The sequence below is a fragment of the Caenorhabditis remanei genome, chromosome III (assembly GCF_010183535.1).
Source record: "Caenorhabditis remanei strain PX506 chromosome III, whole genome shotgun sequence".
NCBI classification, from domain to species: domain Eukaryota; kingdom Metazoa; phylum Nematoda; class Chromadorea; order Rhabditida; family Rhabditidae; genus Caenorhabditis; species Caenorhabditis remanei.
Genome location: NC_071330.1, coordinates 16165454 through 16189741, shown reverse-complemented (window position 1 = coordinate 16189741; position 24288 = coordinate 16165454). Strand labels below are relative to the sequence as shown.

Below are 24288 nucleotides of genomic sequence, written 5' to 3'. Positions count from 1 at the left end.
CCATCCGAAGTTGAAAATCCGTCATTTTTGCACCAAAAAGTGCTCCAGAATCCTTCGAAATTCGAAAATTTCAACAATTTTTCGCCGAAACCCCATTTTTTTGCACTTTCTGAAATACCTATAACTTGAATTACTATATTTCATGACGTATTTGGTATGATGATGTCTGAAAATGCCAAATTAGAGACCTCAGTGGGATCAGAGGATTAAAAGATTGATATGAGAGAATTGGCTCATTTTCTCCGTTCGAAAGATTATTTTTGAGCTGAAAATGCCAATTTTTGATGTTTTTAAGCCTAAAAATCGGCTGAAAATGTCATTTTTCACCGTAAATCTACACATATAACTCATTTGGACTCTGTAAATCGAGATTCTGAAATTTCGAAAATCGAGTAAATCCACACGAAATCAGGTCGTAAATTTACATTTTAAATACACTTCGAAAACCGTAAACCCACAACAGATACCGTAAATCTACCCGAAAGTGTTGCTCCGTAAATCCACACGAAATCAGCTCGTAAATCGATTCCCGATTCATGGTATTCCGTAAATCTACACGTAAGGATACCGTAGATCCCCACTTATAGTACTCTCCGAAAATCCACACATAACTCTTTGAACTCTGTAAATCGATATTCTCTCATTTTTTACTAGAAATTCGTAATTTTCAGCCTATTTTTGAGCCATTTTACTCAATTTTGACCTTTTTTCAGCCTATTTTTTGGCTACCGTGTACTTTTGGATGTTCTGGATGCTCGTAAATCCACACGATATCAGCTCGTAAATCTACATTTTGTTGAAAACCGTAAATCCACACATAGCAGATACCGTAAATCTACCCGAAAGTGTTGCTCCGTAAATCCACACGTATGGATACTGTAGATCCGTAAATCCACACATATAACTCTTTGAACTCTGTAAATCGACATTCTCTATTCGAATCTATTCGATCTCTTCAATTCTATTCGATCACATATCCATCATCTATTTTTCTTCTTTCGAAAACTTTTCTCTCTCTATCCATCCGTCTTCTTCTCGTCGTGTTCTCTGCCACTCTCTCTCTCTCTCTCTCTCTCTCTCACTCTCTCGTCTGTCGTGTTCTCTGCGTCGTCTCTTCATCTCTCTCTCTCTCTGGGTACGTTGTGTGTACGACGACGACGGCGGGGGCCCCTCTCGGCCTCCTCTTCTGACGAAGAAAAAGAAAACGACGTCGTCTTTTTCTTCTTCGAGAATTGAAGATGTAACGCCTTCAACATTTTCTTCTTCTTTTTCTCCCTTTTTTTAGTTTCTTTTCGTTTCATCGACTTGTAGGGTTCAAAGTAGACACAGAGAATACACTGAAATTGGCTCAATTTCGACATTTTTTGAGCCTTGAAATGCTCAAAAATTGCGAATTTCAAGATCTAGAGCTCATTTTTGAGCCATTTTTGGCAATTTTTGGACTTTTCTGACCAAAAATAGCGCTATTTTTGTCGTTTTTCACCTCTGAAATTGAAAATTTGGAGTTTTGGATGTCATTTTTGAGTAATTTTCAGCTTCAATCGAGATTCTAGAGTCTGACGACTTTTCTGACTCTTTTGACAAAAATTGGCTCAATTTTGATGGATTTTAGACGGTTTTAGACTTATTTTAAGCCCTAAAACGCTCAAAAATCACAAAAATTGCGATTTTCAGCCTATTTTTGACCGCTGGAAGCTTTTCTGAGCAATTTTACTCGATTTCGACGGAAAATTCAAGATTTTCAGCTAATTTTTGGTCAAAAACTTGTAATTCAGACATTGGGGGAGTCTATTTATTGATTAAGTCAGTTTTAAGTGATTTTTGGCTGAAATTTTGAAATTTTCGCCTTTTTTACACCAGAAATTAGCCAATTTTGCACTTTACTGAGATATCTATAACTTGGATTACTATATTTCATGACGTATTTGGTATGATGATGTCTGGAAATGACAAATTAGAGGACTCAGCAGAGGGATCAAAGGATTAGAAGAATTATTTGAGAGAATCGACTCATTTTCCAGTTCAAAAGATCATTTTTGAGCTGAAAATTGCGGTTTTTGATGTTTTTAAGCCTTAAAAACCGGCTGAAAATGGCATTTTTGACCGTTTTCTGTAAATCCACCTAAAATTTTTTTAAATGGTATTGCTGATCCATCTATATTCAAAAAATCCTTCATTTTCATAGTTTTTTTTCGGTGATTTCCCACTAAAAATGACAAATTTCTCGATATTTTGATCATTTTCTTTGCCGTAATTATAGATTTCCAAACTCTCTTCATGTTTCCTTTATAATTATGGCATCACTCTATTCATAGGGCATTTTGGGATGAAAAATTGGAAGAAAATGACATTTTTAAGCGAAAATCACTCGTTTTTCTGCTCTAGACCTCAAAAATGACGTTCTACATGATTACTCACTTGAAATCGAAAAATAGCCAGATTCTAGACTCGTTTTGTGGTGTTTTTCGGATTCGGCGGGTATAAATTAGGGTATGACGGTCGGAAATGAGTTTTTGACTATAAATATGTCAAAAAACACAATTTTTGGCTTAAAAATAACGTTTTTAGCTTCAAAAATCGCAATTTTTGATCCTAAATTAGGTTAAGTGAGTTTTCAACTATAAATATGTCGAAAAAAACGCAATTTTTAGCCAAAAAATTCGATTTTCAGCCCAAATTAGGCTATATGGATTTTGACTTTGGAATTTTGGAATTTGGGTGAAAAATGACGTTTTTAGCTTCAAAAATCGCAATTTTTAGCCAAAAAATTCGATTTTCAGCCCAAAGTTAGATATAGTCTATGATGATTGACCTTCGTTATCACTCTTTCACCACATTTCCAGTTTTATCGCTATTTTATGACTGAAATTGTGTGACTTCTCTTCTGGCATCGTGCCAAGTTATATGAAAACAACGTTTTTGTGATTAGAGATCACATTTTTTCTTTTTTTTTTGTTGCTATTTGAAGAAAATAATGATAAGAAGAAGAGAATTGAGTAAATAGAGAACTTTGGTCTTCCCGCGTAAATCGACACTTCGATACTGTACTTTCGTAAATCCACACTCACGTAAATCGACACAGAGGAACACTGTGGATTACGGTAGGACTCTCTCTCTCTCTCTTTCGTAAATCCACACATACAATTCCGTAAATCGGTGTCAACTCTCAAAGTGCTCGTAAATCCACACGATATCAGCTCGTAAATCTACATTTTGTTAAAAACGACACGTTTTACGCCTTGACCATTTATTCCCGGTTCATCATATCTCAACGAAAACTACAGTAACCCGATCCTAAGGTTAGGATCCTGAGACTACAGTACCCCGATCCGGAAATTTTGGATCCTGAGACTACAGTAACCCGATCCTGAAATTTGGATCCTGAGACTACAGTACCCCGATCCTGAAATTTGGATCCTGAGACTACAGTAACCCGATCCTGAAATTTGGATCCAGAAACTACAATACCCCGATCCTAAGGTTAGGATCCTAAGACTACAGTACCCCGATCCTGAAATTTGGATCTTGAGACTACAGTACCCCGATCCGGAAATTTTGGATCCTGAGACTACAGTAACCCGACCCTAAGGTTAGGATCCTAAGACTAAAGTACCCCGATCCTAAGGTTAGGATCCAGAAACTACAATACCCCGATCCTGAAATTTCGATCCTGAGACTACAGTAACCCGATCCTGGATCTAGAATGTAAATCCATATATATAACTCTCGTAAATCGACTTTTCACAAAAAAAAACTTATTTTCTCCCCGTAAATCCACACATGCTACCGTATTCCTCTCTAATCCTAATTAATCCTAATTCATAATTATTTGCAGCGTGACGAACAACTACGTCGCCGTCAACTCGACCCGACATCCACGTCATCGCAACTCAACGTCGTCTCTCATCTGAATCCACTCGAAGAACGTCTCATCGAACTAGGCGTCGACTTTGAGATTCAGGAGCAGCAGCGACGAATTCAGACGGAATTCGAGAACTATCATTTGCAACAACAACAACAACAACAGTTGCAACAATTTCATCAACAACAACAACACCCGACGACTCAACAACAACTCAATCAGCAACAACAACAGCAGTACTATCAACACCTTCAACTGCAACAACAACAACAATTACAACTACTTCAGCATCAACAACAACAGGAACTAGTTGCATCTAAGGTAAATTAATGCGAAAAATCGAATTCAGCGCAAAATTTGAGCCAGAATAGTCGTTTTTTGGAGCTTCTAGCGTCAATTTGAAGTTTTGGGGGTACGGTAGCTCGGTGTTTGCGGACCAAACACCAGATTTTACGTAATTTTGAGATATCGCGATGAAAATTGATTTCTAGATTAATTCAAGTATGGGGAACACAATCCCGTCCTTAAAATTGTCAGAAAATTAATTTTTTGATCTACCGGATTTCGGATTTTTTTGGTTTTTGCTGAAAGTGATCAATTCAAAACACTTTTCGCATTTTTATTGCAAAAATCTAATTCAGCGCAAAATTTGAGCTAGAATAATCGTTTTTTGGAGTTTCTAGCGTCAATTTGAATTTTTGGGGGTACGGTAGCTGCGGTATTTGCGGACCAAATGGATTTTACGACATTTTGAGATATCGAGATGAAAATTGATTTCCCGACGTAAAATTGGATGGAGATTACGAAAAAATGAGTTTTGATCAAGTAGGGTGTTTGCGTACAAAACACCCGATTTTACGACAATTTTTGAAAATTTAAAAAATTGAGTTTTTGCTCAAATTTCGCGCTTTTTTCGCCTAAAAAACTCGTTTTCAGTCTTAAAATTCCAATTTTTTTTTAGCAAGGACAGCAACAGGACAAACAGAAGCGTAAATACACGAAGAGAAAGAACGCGTTGCTCACCGTGGCGTCTGCCGACATGAAATCGCCTGGAACTACATCATTGGAGGCCGCCGGTGGTGGCGGCGGTGGTGGGGCGACGACGTCATCGGCGGCATCTGGAGCACAACATCTTCAACTCCCCGATGTCGTCGTCGTCGCTCCAGGAGCACACGCTCCGCCCCCTACAGAAGCCGTCTCACCGGCACCGTCAAACGCGACGTCGACGAATAAGCGAAGTGCCAGTGAATCACCGCCGGGCGGTCCGAAAGTCGCACGTGTTGATAATGAGGATAATGCGGCTGTTGTGAGCGCCGCACAGGCTGCCGCTTATTTGTAAGTTTATTTTTTCTTCAATTTTGGCTTTTTTAGTGAATTTTTAAAGGTTTATGAAGTTTTTGAGCTCAAATTCAAGTTCCCCATGAAATTTTGAGGTGTAGACGTCTTTTTTTGAGTCGAAATCGTCAGTTTTGAGTTTAGGGGTACTGTAGCTCGGTGTTTGCGGACCAAACACCAAATTTTACGACATTTTGAGATATCGAGATGAAAATTGATTTCCCGACGTAATATTGGATGGAGATTACGAATTTGAGAATTTTAATGCGTTTTGACTAGTTTGAGGCATTGTGTTTGCGTTCAAAACACCCGATTTTACGACAATTTTCAAAAATCCTGATTTTTGCTGAAAATGGTGAAATTTCTGTCATTTTCACCGAAATTTTTTGAGCTTTTGATAGAATCCTGTGATTGCGTGCAGTGCACCAGATTTGACGACAATTTTGAAAAATAGATTTTTTCGTTAAAATCGTCGATTTTGAGCTCAAATTTAGTGATTTTCGCCTCAAAAAATGATAAAAATCGCTAATTTTCGAGATTTTATACAATTTTCAGAGTTTTTAGCTCAAAAATGAACTCTTTGAAACGCTATAAGGTTACTGTAGAGTCTTCGTTTTCCGGTTCTAAAATTTCTGAATTTAAGCTCAAATTTAGTGATCTTCACCTCAAAAAAATGCCAATTGTAGAGTCAAAAACACGATTTTTGGGCAAATCTAGCTCGATTTCAGCAAAATTGAGCATACTATAGGGTTACTGTAGAATCCAAACTCAAAGTTGTCAATTTTACTCCAAAAAAGCTTAATTTTCGCTCCAAATAACTCATTTTGCTCATTTTCTGAAAAATGTGGCTCGGATCTTCATTTTTTGGAATTTTCCGACTCTAAAATGTCCGTTTTATCCCAAAAATCGTTGATTTTAAGTTCAAATTTAATAATTTTCCCTCAAAATCCTCATAATTTTTCAAATTTTCAGCGCCGCCCATCCACCACCAACGAGTGCTCCCCAGTCACTCATCGGAATCTCCGCAGCAACACAAGCACAAATTCAAATTCAACAGGCTCAGCAGGCGGCTCAAGCAGCTCAAGCGGCCGCCCAAGCCACTCAATCCCTATATATCAATACGGGCGGTGCCCCAACAGCCACTACAGTAGCCGCACCAATCCCACCGTCCGGACCGCCTACAGTAGCCGCGCCGACGCCAGTACCCGGAGTACCGAATCCAGCGATCGTTCAACAACAACAACAGGCGGCACACGCGGAAGCTTTACGTATTCTTCAAGGAGGATTGACTTCTGGACTTCCGTTTCTTGGCACAAACGGTGGAAATACGATACCGTACTTCACCGCACTCCAACAACAATTTCAGCAATTGAATGGGGTCAATGGAGGGGGTGGAGCTGGTGGACTACAATTCGGAAATGCTGCGTTGGGACCACAACTTGCGGGCGCCGCGTTGTTGGCAGCGGTTCCTGGACCACCTGTGAAGGTTTGTATGGTGTTTTAGTGTGGAAAAATTGATGAAAATTGGTCTAAAATCGGATAAAATAGCGTAGCTTTGGATACTCTAGGGTTTTTCTCATTTTCAGATTCCCTAAACCGTTTTTAAAGTGTCAAAATCGAGATCTAAGCGAAATTTGACGCTATGTACACTTTTTTTGAGCTCAATTGCGTCATTTTGAATTTTGGGTTACTGTACCCCGTGGTGTTTGCGGACCAAACACTCGATCTTACGACATTTGAGATATCGCGATGAAAATTGATTTCTAGACTAATTCGAGCATGGAGAACACGATAATGAGCTTAAAATTCCCGGAAAATGAGTTTTTGATCTACCGGATTTCGGATTTTTTTTGTGGTTTTTCGCTGAACTCATAAATTCAAAAAACTTTTTGCATTTTTAGTGCAAAAATCGGATTCAGCGCAAAATTTGAGCCAGAATAGTCGTTTTTTGGAGCTTCTAGCGCCATTTTGAATTTTTGGGAATACTGTAGCTGCGGTGTTTGCGGACCAAACATTTGATTTTACGACAATTGATCCGTTTGCGCTCAAAATTGATTTCTAGACTAATTCGAGCACGTAGAACACGATACTGAGCTTAAAATTGTCTGAAAAGATTTTTTTGATCTACCGCATTTTCAGATTTTTGTGATTACTGTAGGATTACTATAGTTTTTCGAGTTTTCCAGCTCTTTAACTCTTCAATCTCGTCTCCATACTCGTTTTGACGATTTTTTTTTCAATTTCAGCTTGTCAAGAACTTTCGATTGAGTATAGACTCCACCCATTTTCAGCGTTTTTTGAAAATTTGGAAAAACTGAAAAAAAATTTCAAAAAAATTAAAATTTTATCAAACAAAAATTGTGAAAATCCGTGTCTTTCTGTGTTTCGTTTCTCTTCCTCTTCTACTCCTTTCTCAATTCCCCCGATCGGTTTTCCAGGGGGTCGCCTCCCGAAATTTTTTTTTCATTTTTATAGAAAAAATTAGATTTAGAAACCAAAAAACTTCTTTTTTTTTTGCGCTTTTTTTCACACCGCCCCCAACTAATCGAATCTTCCAGAAAACCGGTCGTTGGAGTGGAATGCACGTAAAAATAGCCACTGACATTCAGAATTTGCGGCAACAACAGGAGGAGAAGAAGAAGACGTCATCTGCCACGACGACACCGTCAAACTCGAAAAAATCGTCGCCACAACACGCGAAACCAGCGCCAGCAGCTACAGTAACCGCCGCACCGGTACCCATCCAACAGCCACAACCGACGTCATCAGCGTCATCGTCATCTGGAGACAAAGGAGACACACCGATCATCATCTCCGCCACTATCAACAACGCTCCGCCACCATCGGCTCCGGTTGCTCAGATCGCGCCGACGGCACCCCAGCAGCCACAACAGCCGCCACCCGCATCGTCGGCACCCGTTGGAGGACGTGCGGCGGCCACGACAACTGCAACAGCGGCGGCACAAACACAATCGATGTGAGTTTTCTACCTTTTCAGATATATAAAACAAGTTAAAAGTATCAAAATCGAAATCTACGCGAAATTTGACGCTATACAAACTTTTTTTGGGTCCGATTGCGGCATTTTTGAATTTTCGAGGTGTTTGCGGACCAAACACCCGATCTTACGACAACTGATCCGTTCGCGCCCAAAATTGATTTCTAGACTAATTCGAGCATGGGGAACACGATAATGTGCTTAAAATTATCAGAAAATGTATTTTCGACCTACCGGATTTTAGTTTTTTCTGATTTTTTGCTGAAACTCACCAATTTTAGAAAATTTTTGCATTTTTAAAGCAAAAATCGGATTCAGCGCGAAATTTCAGTCAGAATAGTCGTTTTTTGGAGCTTCTAGTGTCAATTTGAACTTTTGGGGGTACTGTAGCTGCGGTGTTTGCGGACCAAACACCCGATTTCACGACATTTCGAGCTACCGAGGTGAAAATGGATTTCTAGACTAATTCAAGCACGGGGAACACGATTCCGTGATTAAAATCGTGAGAAAATTAATTTTTGAATTTTTGATCCACCGTATTTTGCTCTTTTTGCTCATCGCGACGATGTCTTGATCCGTTCGCTCTCAAAATTGGAAAAACTATATCCCGGCGTAAATCCCTACGGGGAATCCGATATTCACCACCACACACCCGAAAATTCCAGGTTTCATATCGACGAATATCACAAATTTATTATTTTTTATAATTTTTCGTATATCTCAATGTCAATTCTTAACCCTTGTCCCGTCTCGACTCAAAATTCTTAATCTACGCGCAATTTAACACTATTCACACTTTTTTTGCGCTGTCTAGCGTTAATTTTAATTTTTGGGGATACGGTAGCTGCGGTGTTTGCGGACCAAACAGCGGATTTGACGACACTTTGAGATATCGCGATGAAAATTGATTTCTAGACTAATTAAAGCACGGGGAACATGATTCTGAGCTCAGAATTTGAAAAAATCAAAAGTACGGTGTTTGCGTACAAAACACCCGATTTTACGACAATTTTCAAAAATCTTCAAAAAACGAGTTTTCGCTCAAATTTTGCACTCTTTTCGATTCAAAAGCTCATTTTCAGTCCAATTTTCAGATTTTTTTCCATTTTTCAGATGTCTAAAAGCTTCTTATAAAGTGTCCTTCGTCCCCTCCAATTCTAACCTATTGTTTCCAACCTTTTCCGCGCGTTTTTTCTTTTTCAGGTGCGGGGTTACTGTAGTGCGTTAGACTTTACGACAATGCAATCGCGCTCTACCGAAAAATCGAAGAAAATTGGATTTTCAGCTAATTTCGATTCATCTTTCTGCCTAAAATGACTTAAAAATTGGCATTTTTAACGAATCTAGTGAAAAATTATCAATTTTGGACCGATTTTTTTTTTGAAAAATGCATCATTTTGAGCTAAATATTCGTCAAAATTGATCTTAGCCCTATCTAAACCGATTTTTGGCCAAAAAAAATACATTTTTCAAGGAAATTTCGGTGGAGCGCAGTTGCAAATGGGATAGAAATGCATGGGGCCCCCTTGTAGTTTGTAGTCTCTCTTTCTCTTTCTTCTCTCAACACTCTCTAATTTCTCTGGAATTTTCTCAAATTCTTAAAATTTGCAGTCAATTCACGCAATTCCCACCACCACAATTGTCGGGTGGGCCCACATATTCTGGAAATGCTCAACTGATGGCGGCCGCGATAAATGAGGCGACGCGACGTGTTGCGTGAGTTTCCCCTGAATCTTCTGAATCCGGAATCCAGAATTTTTTTTTCGAATCTTCTGAATCCTTACCGCCCATCCCGTTCCCCCATTAGAATCCACCTCCATCATTATCTCTTTTTATCTCTGCGTGTCTGCGTGTGTGTGTGTGGTTGCTTATGTCTGTGTGTGTGCTGGTGGTGAATATATATTTATTTCGTATATTTTTGGGTTTTTTTATGGGGAAAAATGGGATTTTGGGGTGGAAATTTGGCTTAGATCGGCTAATATCGGATCTAGTTGATCCCAACTCAATTTTGACGAAGATTTCGTTCAAAATAATGTGTTTTTTCATGAAAACCTGTCTAAGAAAGCGAAAATTGACGCTTTTTTGGTCAAAATTCGCTGAAAATGACAATTTTTGAGTCATTTTAAGCGGAAAAACGATTAAAAAGTGCCGAAATTGGTGGATTCGATTGAACATTGAAATTGACCCAATAATTGGCTTAAAATGAGTTTTTTACGCTGAAAATTGAGCTTTTTGGCTGAAAGTGTCACTAACAATTGATTTTGAGCAAAATTTTTGTTTTTTTTAACTAAAAATTGCTCATTTTAACTGAAATCGAGCTGAAAATCTTGTCGGATCTTGATTTTGCGGAAAAATGCTCCAAATCAGCTTTCGACCATTTTGAGCAAGTTTTTTGGGATTTAGGCTGATTTTTACTGGTTTCAGACAAAAAAAAATCGTTCTGAGAGCTTAAAAATTACTCAAATCGGCTGAAAATGATTTCAAACTCTTAAAATCGGTTAAATTTGGTCTTAGATTGGCTCGAATTGTTGTTCAAACCGATCTGAAACTAGTTTGTGCGATTTTAAGCGATTTTGACTGAAAACCCCATCAAAAATGGTATCAGATTGGCCAATAGAATCGATTTTAGCCAATATTAGACGATTCTGGGCGATTTTTAACCAGAAAACAGTCGAAATCGGGTGTAAATGGACTAAAATCTATCCGGAGCCGATTTCAGACAATTTTGACTGAAAAATCGCTCTAAAACCATCCTAAATCACCCCTAATTGGTAGTAATTACCCCATTAGTTGAAATTAGCTGTTGCTAAAACCGGTCAGAAAATTTTTGGAGTCTGGCGTGCGTTTGGCGCGATTTTTGACGATTTTGACTGAAAATTCACCCAAAAATTCGAAAAAATCATATAATTTTCTCTAATTTTTTGCAGGGCGACACCAAAACCAGCGACCGCGCGTCCCCCATCGGCCGCCGTCACCACCCAATCGATCACTCAACTCGCCACAGCCCCACCCCATCAACAACAACAACAACAACGTCCCCCAGCCGCCGCCGGACTCATCGGAATCACTGCCGCCACGTCATCACAACAAGCCACGCCCACTTTGCAACAAGTGGCCACAAGTATGGGATTGCAACCGTCACAAGTCAGTGATTTGGCGACACAACAGGCTCAATATCAGATGTTGTTGCAGCAGAAGGCGCAGGAGCAGGTAATTGGCGTTTTTGAGCCATTTTTCTGGCTGAAAAATGGGCTTTTTGATCGATTTTTAGTCGAAAAACCGAGTTTTTTGATCAAAAATATGATTTTCAGCTTATTTTCAGCAAATTTTCACACCTAAATCATATATTCCAGGCGGCCGCCCAAGCACAGGCTCAATCCCAACAGCAACAACTCTTCGCCCTCCTCCAACAACAACAACAACCGGCGTCGGCGGTACTCAACCCGCAACAGCAACAACATCAACAGCACTTGCAACAGTTGTTGTTGCTTAATGCGGTGGGTTTTTGGGATTTTTGATGCGAAAATTGAATTCAGCGTGAAATTTGACACTATACACACTTTTTTTGGGTTCAATTGCGTCAATTTGAATTTTTGGGGGTACGGTAGTTCGGTGTTTGCGGACCAAACACCACATTTTACGACACTTTGAGATATTGCGATGAAAATTGATTTCTAGACTAATTCGTACACGGGGAACACGATTCTGTGCTTGAAATTGTATGAAAATTTATTTTTGATCTACCAGATTTTGGATTTTTTTGGTTTTTTGATGAAATTCGACAATTCGAAAAACGTTTTGCTTTTTTAAAGCGACAATCGGATTCTGCGCAAAATTTGACACTACACACACTTTTTTTGGGTTCAATTGCGTCAATTTGAATTTTCGGGGGTACGGTAGCTCGGTGTTTGCGGACCAAACACTCGATCTCACGACATTTTGAGATTCCGCGGTGAAAATTGATTTCCCGACGTAAAATTGGGTGGAGATTACGAATTTAAACATTTGAACGCGTTTTGATTAATTTTGAGTCACGGTGTTTGCGTACAAAACACCCGATGTTACGAAAATTTTCAAAAATGGAGTTTTTTTTAGCTTATTTTTCGCCTAAAAAGCTTATTTTCAGTCCAAAAACTTTCAAATGCCAAGTTTTTGGGCGTTTCGAAGTACTGCATCTTGGTGTTTGCGGACCAAACACCAGATTTTACGACAATTTTCAAAAATCTTCAAAAATCAAGTTTTCGCGATGAAAATTGATTTCTAGACTAATTAAAGCATGGGTTCTGAGCCCAGAATTTGAAAATTAATAAAAATTAAATTTGCAGATGTCAAATCCGCAAATGTATCTCCAACAACTGCAACAACCAACGATTCAACAACCGGGACAACCGGCTGCTCAACCAGCGCCCTCAGTGACTCCACAACAACAACAACAACTCGATTTATTCCGTCAACTGGAAGCTCAAGCTCAGGCTCAGGCTCAAGCACAAGCGATAGCTCAAGCACAGGCAGCGGCTCAGGCGGCCGCGCAGGCTCAAGCACAAGCCGCCGCACAACAACAGGCTCAGCAACAACAACAACAACAACATCAACAACAATTGCAACAACAACAACAACTCGCACAACAACAACAATTACAACAAATTCAACAATTGTTGTTGTCGGGAAGCGCTGGACCGGCGGGAAGCGATTTGATCCGCATGTTGCAAGTTGCTCAGCAACAACAAGTTGCACAACAACAACAACAACAAGTTGCGGCCGCTCAACAACAACAACAACAGGCTCAACAACAGGCGGCGGCTCAGCAACAAGCGGCTCAGCAACAACAGGCTCAACAGGCTCAACATGTGAGGAATTTTTGAAATTTTTTGATGAAAACCGGCTGAAAATCACTAAAAATCGGCTTAAAATTGGTTAGAAATGTCAATTTTGAGCAATTTTTTGGATTTTTGCTCGAATTTTACAGGTTTTGGACAGAAAAATTGGCTCTGTGAGCTCAAAAATACTCCAAATCGGTTAAATTTGGTCTCAGATTGGTTCGAATTGGTATTTGAATAGATTTGAAACGATTTTAAGCAGTTTTAAGCGGTTTCGACTGAAAAATATCATAAAAACTGTAAAAATCGGTTGAAAATGGACTAAATTCAGCATCTGAACCAATTGTAGCTAATCAGACTCGATTTCTGCCTATTTTGACCAGATTTTGACCAAATTTAACAGGTTTTTTGCTGAAATCACATCCTGAGTCCATTAGAATGACTGAAATCACCATTTTAGATGGGTTTTAACCAAAACTAGCTTAAAAATCATGAAAATTGGCTCAAATCGCTTTTTTAAGCAATCTGAGGCGATTTGAGTGATTTTTGATGAATAGAGACTGAAAACTTGCATTGAAATCATTACAATCAGTCTAAATCACCTCAAAAAAGGTCTCAGAGCGATTTCAACCGGAAAAAACCCATCTAAATCGGTTGAAAATGGTCTAAAATCTATCCTACCCAATCTCAAGCTATCTAAAACAATTTCAAGCAATTTTTACTGAAAAAAACCTTAAAAACCATCTCAAATTGGTCATAATTGATATTTGAACCGATTTTGGGCGATTTTCGACCTGAAATTGCTTCCCCTAATTAGTTATACTGCCTACCCTCGAAATTGGCAAAAACTTGGTTTTTAGACCCAAAAAATGAGATTTTCACCAAAATTTCACCCCAAAACCATATTTTTTGACGATTCTAGCCGTTATTAGCCGTTTTTAGATTAAAATTGGTCAAAAATTGATTCTGAAAGCGATCCAGAGCCATTTTTAGCCGTTTTTTCGACTATTTTCGACCTGAAATCACCCCCCTAATTACCCTCAATTTTCGTTTCAGAGATATATCATGTCTGAAATAAATGAAAACTTTCAAAAATTTCGGAAAATCTTTTTTTTTTTTTTTTTTTTGAAAATGAGATTTTTCGGGATTTTTCTGACAAAAATGTCTGAAAATTGGCTGAATTACTAAGAAAGAAATGGGCTATCTGAATATATAACATTTTCTATATATTTTCAGATTAGTTTCAGATTAGTTTCAGAGTTATCTTGTCTTAAATTGAAGACAATTTTCAAATGTTCGAAAAAATTTTTTTTTTCGAAATTGAGATTTTTCGGGATTTTACTGATGAAAATGTCTGAAAATTGGTTGTAATACTAAGAAAGACATTAGCTATCTGAATATATAATAATTTCTATACATTTTCAGATTAGTTTCAGAGATATCATGTCTGAATTTATAGCAAATTTTGAAAAATTTCAATAAAAGTTTATTTGAAATTTCTGATGGAAATTTCTGAAAATTGGCTGAATTACTAAGAAAGACGTGGTCTATCTGAATATATAACAATTTATATATATTTTCAGATTAGTTTCAGATTAGTTTCAGAGTCATCTTGTCTTAAATTGAAGACAATTTTCAAATTTTCGAAAAAAATTTTTTTTGAAAATGAGATTTTTCTGGAATTTTTTGGTTAATAATGCTGAAAATTGGTTGAAATATTGTATATACATTTTGGCGCACAGTTTCAGAGCTATCAGGTCTAAACATGTAGAAAATTTTGCAAAAACAAAGTTTCACCCCTAATTTCCTCCAATAATTGAATTTCTTTTTAGAACCAACAACTCGCCGCAGCGGCCGCACAAGCAAGTCGTCAACAACAACAACAACAACAACAACCGACACAAAATCAATACGAAGCATTGATTCAACAACAACGACTTCTCGCCGCTCAACAGGCTCAAGTTGCCGCTCAACAACAACAACAACAGCCACAACAACAATTACAACAACAACAACAACAATTACAACAACAACAACAACAACAATTGCAACAACAACACCTCCAACAAATGTTGAGTTTGAATCCCGGATTGTTGGCGTCACTCCATGCACAACAACAACAACAACAGGCGGCTGCAGTTGCGGCTGCACAACAACAACAACAACAACAACAAAAGCCACCAACTCTACCAAATGGACGATAATTAATAATTTTTTTTGAAAAAATTTAAAAAAAATTTTTTTTTTTTGCAAATTTTTTTTCGTTTTTAGTGTCCCTCCCGGTTACTGTCATTTCTATTAGTGGAATTAGCTCCGCCCCCCCCCTCTTCTGATCTTTTTCCTTATATTCCGAATATCTTAAATCTCTGTCTCTCACTCTCTCTCCCAAAGATCTTGCTGAAATCTCAATTTTTTTTTGTATTTTAGTTTTTTTATATATTTTATTTTATTCACCATTGACAGCGCTCTCTATCATTCACACCCTTGGCATATTTTTTGACAAAACAATGACAACTTTTTTGAAATAAATTCTTTATTTAAATGTTTAAATTTTTTAATTGCAATTATCACTTAATTAATTAGTGGAAACACCGCGAAGTTTGAGATAGGTGATGAGGTAGAGAATACCGGCGAGAAGCAAGGAGGTCTGAAAGCAATTCGAATTTTTGGAGACGCTGGCGTGACGTTGGCGCGTTTTTGGAAAAATTTTCTTTTTTGAAATTGAATTTTTCTGGAATTTTTTGTCAAAAATGTCTGAAAATTGGCTGAATTACTAAGAAAGACATGGGCTATCTGAATATATAACAATTTATATATAATTTCAGCACAGTTTCAGAAATATATTATGTCTGAAAATATAGAAATTTTCAAAAATTTCGAAAAATATTTTTTTCGAGATTTAGATTTTTCTATAATTTTGTGATGAAAATGCTTGAAAATTGGCTAGAATACTAAGAAAGACATGGGCTATCTGAATATATAACAATTTATATATATTTTCAGATTAGTTTCAGAGTTATCTTGTCTGAAATTAAAGACAATTTTCAAATTTTCGACAAAATATTTTTTTTTTTGAAAATGAGATTTTTCTGGAATTTTTAGATGAAAATGTCTGAAAATTGGTTGGAATATTGTAGAAGACATATTGAAACCGGTAAAATCAAAAAAATTGGAGTCTGGCGTGCCTTTGGCGCGATTAGCGCATCGCGACATGCTAGAGCCCAGAGATAGCGATTTCAGGACTTTTTTCAATGTGAACGTCTGAAAATTAATATATTTTAATAAAATATTGTGTTTTTCACAGAAACTTCCTGAAATTCCCTTCAATTCGAGGCAAAAATGAAGAAAAAATTTTATTTCGAAAAAAATTTTTTTTTCGAAAAATCGATAAAGTTTGAGATGACGTCACGGAGTCAGATTCAGTCCAAAAAATACAATTTTTATATGAATGTGTAGATCAAAACAAGGACTACATTTTTGTAGTTGACAACTTTTTCATACGGGCGGTCCCTGGGGAGTTATAGCCAGTTATAGCAATTCCATAGGTTACTCGATATCTGCAAACGCGCTCCATCGCGATTTTTCCACAAAAAAACCAAAAAACACATTTTTTCTTATTTAACAATAAATTTATTAACAAAAACTAAAAACGTTTGTAAAATTTAAAAAAAAACCAAACTAATGTAACAGATGCACGCCCAGATGGTTGCCTAATTAAAAAATAATTATACAATTAACTAATTAAAAACAACCTATAGTAACAGATGCAGGCCCAAATGTTGGGTCTAACTAGATAATTAAACAATTAACTAAATTAACAATTTCTAACAAAAAAGCATATGCATACCCAGATATTTGTGGTGTCTAATTAAAAAATTAAAAAATTAACTAAATTAATAATTACTAAAAAAAAGCAAACCCACACGCTGGTTGTCTCTCATTAAATAATAATTTCCTTTTTTTCGTCCTGTCGGGGAAGAAGGAGGAGAAGGACGACTGAAAATTAACTAAATATTTTTTGATCTACACAAAAAATTTGTGATTTACCTTCTTTCCACTAATAAAATAATAAATAAAAGAGAATAAATATAAATATTAGAATTTAATAAAAATCAATAAAGACGCTCAACCAGAAGAACATCGTGGTAAATGTGGGAGAATGAGAGGGGGCTCTCGGCTCAAAAAGAGCTCTGAGAGAGAGAGTGGGCGGAGTCAAGAGACGCAGAGAAAGAGAGCAAGAAATGGAGCCATGGAGATTAGATGTAAGCAGGAATTAGTGGGCGGAAAAGGAGATTTGGTTGGAAATGACAAGATTCAGACTACAGATTTTTTCCCCAGGAAATCCATTCAATTCTACGTATTTCCATCTAAAAATCAGTTTGAAACACCAAAAACTTGCAAAGTTACAGATTTTCGAAACTTTTCGAAAATCTGAAAATCGCAAAACAAGCTGTAAATCTGTCAGTTTTGACTGAAATCAAAATCTAACAATGTATTTAAAATCCTCTCGTCAAGACGCTTCGAAAGAGTATAATCATGGCTATGTTTAAAAGTTTCGAAAAATGGACCCTCTCTTGGGGGTCAAAAAACAATATTTTCAGATGTATGTCATGATTATACTCATTTGAAGCGTCTTGACGAGTGGATTCTGAATATATTGTTAGATTTTGATTTCAGTCAAAACCGGTCGATTTACAACAGTTTCAGTGATTTTAAGATTTTCGAAAAGTTTCGAAAATCTGTAACTTTGCAAGTTTTTGGTGTTTCCGCGTAATTTTAGCATGGGAAAACGTAGAATTAAGTGGATTTTCTGGGAAAAACATTTTGGACGGATTTCAGAATCTTGTCATTTCCAACCAAATCTTAATCCTCTTTTCCGCCCACTAATTCCTGTTTACATCTAATCTCCATGGCTCTGCTCTCTTTCTCTGCGTCTCCTGACTCCGCCCACTCTCTCTCAGAGCTCTTTCTGAGCCGAGAGCCCCCCTCTCATTCCACCATCTTCCCTGATGCTCTTCTGGTCGAGCGTCTTTATTGATTTTCATTAAATTCTAATATTTTTATATTTTTTCTCTCTTTTTATTTATTATTAGTGGAAAAAAGGTAAATCATATTTTTGTGTAGATCAAAAAATAATTAATTAATTTTCAGTCGTCCTTCTCCTCCTCCTTCCCCGACGGGACGACAAAAAAAAAAGAAAAAAAATTAATTATTATTTAATTATTTAATTAGAGACAACAAGTGTGTGGGCTTGCTTTTTTAAAATTAATTTTTAATTTAGTCAATTAAAAAAAAAGTTTAATTAGACACCACAAATATCTGGGTATGCATATGCTTTTTTTAATAGGAATTATTAATTTAGTTAATTGTTTAATTATTTAATTAACCACCAGCGTGTGGGCCTGCATCTGTTACTATATTTTGTTTTTAATTAGTTAATTTTATAATTAATTGTTTAATTAGGCAACCATCTGGGCGTGCATCTGTTACTAGTTGTTTTTATTTTTTATTTTTACAAATGTTTTGAGTTTTTGTTAATAAATTAATTGTTAAATATGAAAAATGTGTTTTTTTGGTTTTTTTTTGAAAAAATAAGAAAAATGCGATTGAGCGCGTTTGCAGATATCGAGTAACCTATGGAATGGATATAACTGGCTATAACTCCCCAGGGACCGCCCGTATAAAAAAGTTGTCAACTACAAAAATGTAGTCCTTGTTTTGATCTACACATTCATATAAAACATTTTATTTTTTGGACTTAATCTGACTCCGTGACGTCATCTCAAACTTTATCGATTTTCTTCAAAAAAAAACAATTTTTTTGAAAATTTTCATAATTTCAGACATGATATCTCTGAAACTGCGCTGAAAATTTATAGAAATTGTGGTATATTCAGATAGACCGTGTCTTTCTTAGTATTTCAGCCAATTTTCAGAAATTTAGGGGTAAATCTGACTAAGTGACGTCATCTCAAACTTTATCGATTTTTCAACAAAAAAAATTTTACTGTTTTGTATTTTCAATCAGTCATATCTCTTCAGGAACCGCTTGTACTAAAAAGTTGTCAACCACAAAAATGTAGTCCTTGTTTTGATCTACAAATGCACATAACTATTTTTATTTTTGGACTCAATCTGACTCCGTGACGTCATCCCAAATTTTATCGATTTTTTCGAAAAAAATGTTTTTTGAAAATTTTCATAATTTCAGACATGATATCGCTAAAACTGTGCTGAAATTATATAGAAATTTTTGAATAATCAGATAGCCCATGTCTTTCTTAGTAATTCAGCCAATTTTCAGACAGTTTCATCATAAAATTCCAGAAAAATCTCATTATCAAAAAAAAACTTTTTCTAAAAAATTTTTTTGAAAACAAAAAAAGACTTACCGCAGCGACCACACACCGTCTAACCCATGCGTCTTGTCCAATGTTAGCGGGTGCGAGTCTCTGATGATATCTGATTTTTCCAGGTCCATCCCGCATATTTGTGATATCCCAAATCAGAATTCCAGCCAGTGCCAAGCAGACGGCCATCAGAATGAAGTTCATCACCATTGCCTGGAGATATCGATGGGTTACTGTAGGTACAGTAATCCCAGAATGACTACAGTAATCCTGAGACCATACTGTCAAAAATTCAGAACGCTGGCGCACCTCCGGCGCGATTTATGCAAGGAATAGTGAATTTCCGCGATTTTTGGGTTTTTTTTTGGTTTTTTTGTAAATCTAGGAATTCTACAGTAATCCCAACGTGGCAGTAAACCAACTGATATAACTACAGTAACCCTGAGACCTTAATGCCAAAAATTCGAAGCGCTGGCGCGCCTCTGGCGCGATTTGTTCTAGAAATGGCGAATTTCAGCAATTTTTTGGTTATTTTCTTGAAATTTCAGGATTCTACAGTAATTTCATAATGACAGTACCCTAACCAAAACAACTACAATGACCCTGAAACCATACTGTCAAAAATTCAAATCGCTGGCGCGACTCCGGCGCGTTTTATTCTAGAAATTGTGAATTTCAGCGATTTTTTCCTAATTTTTTTTGATTTTTTTCGGTTTTCAGCAATTTTACAATTTCAGAATGACTACTGTAGTCTGACTACTGTAACTACCGTACCACTCACCGCAAAATTGAACGACATGACGTGTAGATCAGTGAGTTCGAAAAATCTCAACAAAATTGTGAAGAGTGAGAAGAAAATGGCCAAAAAACAGAATAGGAAGATGGCGTTGTACATCCACCTGGAAAATTATTGATTTTTTACAAAAAAAAAGAAAAATTGTTGATCTACCATTGCGCGCGCCCATCGATGAACATTATGATGACGATGAAGTGGCAGATCTGAATAATAATTGGAAATTTTTCGGGAAAACTTGATTTTTGTGAATTTTCATTGCGATTTTTGTAATCTACGTGGTTTTTTACCCCTATCCACCAATTTTCAGTCAGTTTTGAGAGATTCGGTGTTTGCGTACTTTTCGCGCTACAGTAATCCAACGAAAATTTGAATGTTTGATTTTTCTTGACTAAAAAGTGTTTTTGATGAAATTTGAACCTCAGAATCGGTTTTCTCATGACTTTTTACCCTAAGCCACCAGTTTTCAGGTCGCTAGCTAAATTTTCGTAAGATTCGGTGTTTTGTCCGCAAACACCGAGGTACAGTACCCTCAAAATTCAAATTGACGCTAGCGAACCCCAAAAACCGACTATTCCCCTCCAAATTTCACGAGGAACATGAATATGACAATCAAATTCAAAAAAATTTGGAAAATTTGATGTTTGCGCACTTTTCGCGCTACAGTAACCCAACGAAAACTAAAGTTTTTGATTTTTCTCGGCTCAGAAGTCATTTTTGGGGGATTTAAGCGTTGAAATTGGTTTTCTCATGACATTTTACCCCTCCCACCAATTTTCAGGATGCTAGCTAAATTGTCGTAAAATCCGGTGTTTTGTCCGCAAGCACCGCGCTACAGTAACCCGAAAATTCAAATTGACGCTAGCGAACCACAAAAACCGTCTATTCTACTTGAAATTTCACGAGGAACATGAATATGACAATCAAATTCAAAAATTTTCAAAAAAAAACTCACCGCCTGCGCGATTTTGATCAACGGAAGCCACGTGGCACACCAACCGACCGGTTTCGTCATTTTTTGTGAATTTTTTCGAAACTTTGGTGGTGTTGAAATGGGGAGAAAATCGGATGGAATCGAGTGGGAGTAAAAGTTGTTATTCCCCCTCGGACCCCCGAGCAGCTGTGTGCTCCGAGACGGGTCGCCACGTGTTGTTGCGGAGAAATAGTGTTGGATTGGCAGAGACGCAGAGACTAAAAAGTGTAGTGTTTTTTCTTGACTAAAAAGTGTTTTTCATAGAATTTAAACCGCAGAATCTGTTTTCTCATGACTTTTCACCACTATCCCCCAAGACCACAAATCTCAGACTTGTCACGGGCCGGGCCGGGCCAAAATCAGGAAAAATCTCGGCCCGGCCCGGCCCGGCCCGATTTTTGACAAGTCTGACAAATCTATCTATCACATTCGACGTTTCACTGCTCAAGGTTTTACGAAAAAACATTTGCGTCATTCAGGACTCTTTTTTTAAACATTTAAAAAAATATCGGTTCTCGAGAAAAGAATTCAAAATGTCACGCGTTCTTACACTGGTTTTTCAAGACCGCTCATTTTTTTTTCTTCGACATTCGTCAATACTTCATTGAAGTTGGCTGAGTTTTTTGAATTTTTTAAATGTTTTCTAGATATAACTGAATTAGTTTTAAATTTTCACAATTTCGCATCAAAAGTATATTAAGTTTCGGCTGTTTTCAGTTGAAAAGATTCGATCCAACTTTGAGAGTGTGTCATGGTAGTACTGGTTGTCCCATCAAATAAAATTTTTATGGGATCAAACAGACCAAGAATAGAACTTCATTTTTGTAGTTGCCAGTTTTTTTGCACGAACACTCCCTAGAGAGGTGTAAAAGAAATAGTAAATTTCAGCGATTTTTGGTTTTTTTTTTTAGTTTTTTTGCATTTTTAAGATTTCTACAGTATTCCCATAATGAGAGTAACCCCATAAACATGACTATAGTAACCCTAAAACCTTACTGGCAAAAAATCCAAACGCTGGCGCACCTCCGGCGCGTTGGAAAGTGGAATCGCAATTTTTTATCGGTCAATAGGTCTGTTGTTCGATCCTCACAGTGGTTAAAACTTTTTGAATATTTTTTTTGCTTGTTTTTTTTTTGGATTCTACGTATCTAATAGCCTACAAATTTGTTGTTTTTGAGTTTTTTAACTCCAAAAATTGCGATTTTTCGAAAAGTTTTGGTTCTGACCCATTGAAATGGGTCGATTTGAGGGAAAAATTACTTGTAACTCTCTAGGGAGTGTCCGTACAAAAAAGTTGTCAACTACAAAAATGGAGCTCTATTCATGATCTGTTTGATCCCATAAAAAGTTATTTTGTGGGACAGTTAGTTTTACTATGACATACTCTCAAAGTGTGGCGTTTTCAACTGAAAGAGACAAAACTAACTAGGTAAGGCCTCCAGGTGACCGTGGAGTTATGGGTCGTGACCTATATCATTGGAAAGCTGAGAAACCGCTGATTCCAAATATATATTCAGTTTTTGCCCTCGAGGCCTAGTATTCCAAAAAAACGAGGTCAAAGTTTGGACCCCTGACAAGTCATTACCTTACACTTAATAAATACACTTTTGAGCGGTACTGTAAATGCAATTAAAAAAACAATATTATTAATTTTTAGATGAATCTATGCAGAATGAAAATACAGTTTCTTCTCTTCTTGCTTGCGCTTGGAAATGCTACCGAAGACCGTATTGACCTACACTTGACTGGCAATCTAACCTGTCAAGATCCTTTTTCACGGAGTTCTTTTTCACAGACCTGGTGTGCGAGAATGATTCTGATGGAGAATGATGCTATGTGGGTTTATTTAGAAATTTTATGAAAACCACTTTTTCGTCAAAAAAATCAAAATTTTCAGTTTTGGATGGGTTACTGTTGCGCGAGAAGTACGCAATTACCAAATTTTCCGAAAATTTTCGAATTTGATTGTCATATTCGTGTTCCTCGTGAAATTTCGAGTAGAGTAGTCGGTTTTTGGGGTTCGCTAGCTTCAATTTGAATTTTGAGGGGTACTGTAGCGCGGTGTTTGCGGACAAAACACCGGATTTCACGACAATTGTGCTAGCGACCTGAAAATTGGTGGATAGAGGGAAAAAGTCGTGAGAAAACCGATTCTGATGTTTAAATTTTATAAAAACCACTTTTTCGTCAAAAAAATCGAAATTTTCAGTTTTGGATGGGTTACTGTAGCGCGAGAAGTACGCAATTACCAAATTTTCCGAAAATTTTTGAATTTGATTGTCATATTCGTGTTCCTCGTGAAATTTCAAGTAGAATAGACGGCTTTTGGTGTTCGCTAGCTTCAATTTGAATTTTGAGGGGTACTGTAGCGCGGTGTTTGCAGACAAAACACCGGATTTTACGACAATTTAGCTAGCGTCCTGAAAATTAGTGGATAGAGGGAAAAAGTCATGAGAAAACCAATTCTGAGGTTTAAATTTTATAAAAACCATTTTTTTGCAAGGAAAAATAATTTATTTCTGTTTAAATTTCAGCACGACACGAAGTAGTCGAGTCCCTCACGAAGTAGACGAGTTCTTAGTGAAGTGTACGAATCAAAAGTCGATGGATTATAATATGAGAAGAGAACAGAAAATAGATTTGATTAAAGACGTAAGTTGTTTTAAATTATTTATTTAAAAAATCTACACCAATTTTATACATTTTTTTTCAGCCATCCTATACACTTCATATGTTGATTTATCACACTTGCAGTGATGACGACACGGTTTGGAAACAAGATGAGATTCTCGACCCGGTTCCAGTTTTCGACATGTACGTTTTTGAGTTACCTGTGATTTCAAAATGCTATAACTAATTTCAGAAGCATCAAACGTACGCAAGACTTTGTTATGACTAAAGCAATTCAAGTTGAAAGTCTCTTTGGCAAACATTAAAGCGAATTGAATAAACGAACATTAAGTTTCAAATGTTTTTTCATGTGACAATCGACAAAAAACAACGAAACGTACAGATCTATAATTGAAAGAAAAAATAATCAACCAAAAACAAAAAAACCTGAAAATCAGTGTTTAGAAGTGATTTACATGAAATTTAAACTACATAATCTGTTTTCTTATGACTTTTCACCCCTACCCACTAATTTTTAGGTTGCTAGCTC

General features: G+C 36.9%; 3 protein-coding genes across 3 annotated transcripts; 2 read left to right on the top strand and 1 right to left on the bottom strand.

The window, feature by feature from the left end:
* Window positions 1-1916: 1916 nt before the first annotated feature.
* Window positions 1917-15216, top strand: GCK72_011602 (uncharacterized protein; the record flags this gene model as incomplete). Its single annotated transcript, XM_053728564.1, has 10 exons — window positions 1917-1928; window positions 3836-4183; window positions 4824-5197; window positions 6170-6683; window positions 7756-8174; window positions 9807-9911; window positions 11123-11405; window positions 11549-11692; window positions 12521-13042; window positions 14845-15216. The coding sequence occupies 10 exons, from the start codon at window positions 1917-1919 to the stop codon at window positions 15214-15216; spliced, it is 3093 nt and encodes a 1030-aa protein (XP_053588141.1).
* GCK72_011601 (uncharacterized protein) lies at window positions 12465-21170 on the bottom strand (the record flags this gene model as incomplete). The annotated part of the gene is made up of 6 exons (XM_053728563.1): window positions 12465-13034; window positions 14873-15157; window positions 19405-19575; window positions 20144-20261; window positions 20312-20361; window positions 21111-21170. 6 exons carry the CDS (start codon window positions 21168-21170, stop codon window positions 12465-12467), a joined length of 1254 nt encoding a protein of 417 aa, XP_053588140.1.
* Window positions 21171-23578: 2408 nt separating this feature from the next.
* Window positions 23579-24064, top strand: GCK72_011600 (uncharacterized protein; the record flags this gene model as incomplete). Its single annotated transcript, XM_053728562.1, has 4 exons — window positions 23579-23598; window positions 23663-23780; window positions 23842-23942; window positions 23992-24064. 4 exons carry the CDS (start codon window positions 23579-23581, stop codon window positions 24062-24064), a joined length of 312 nt encoding a protein of 103 aa, XP_053588139.1.
* Window positions 24065-24288: the final 224 nt, after the last annotated feature.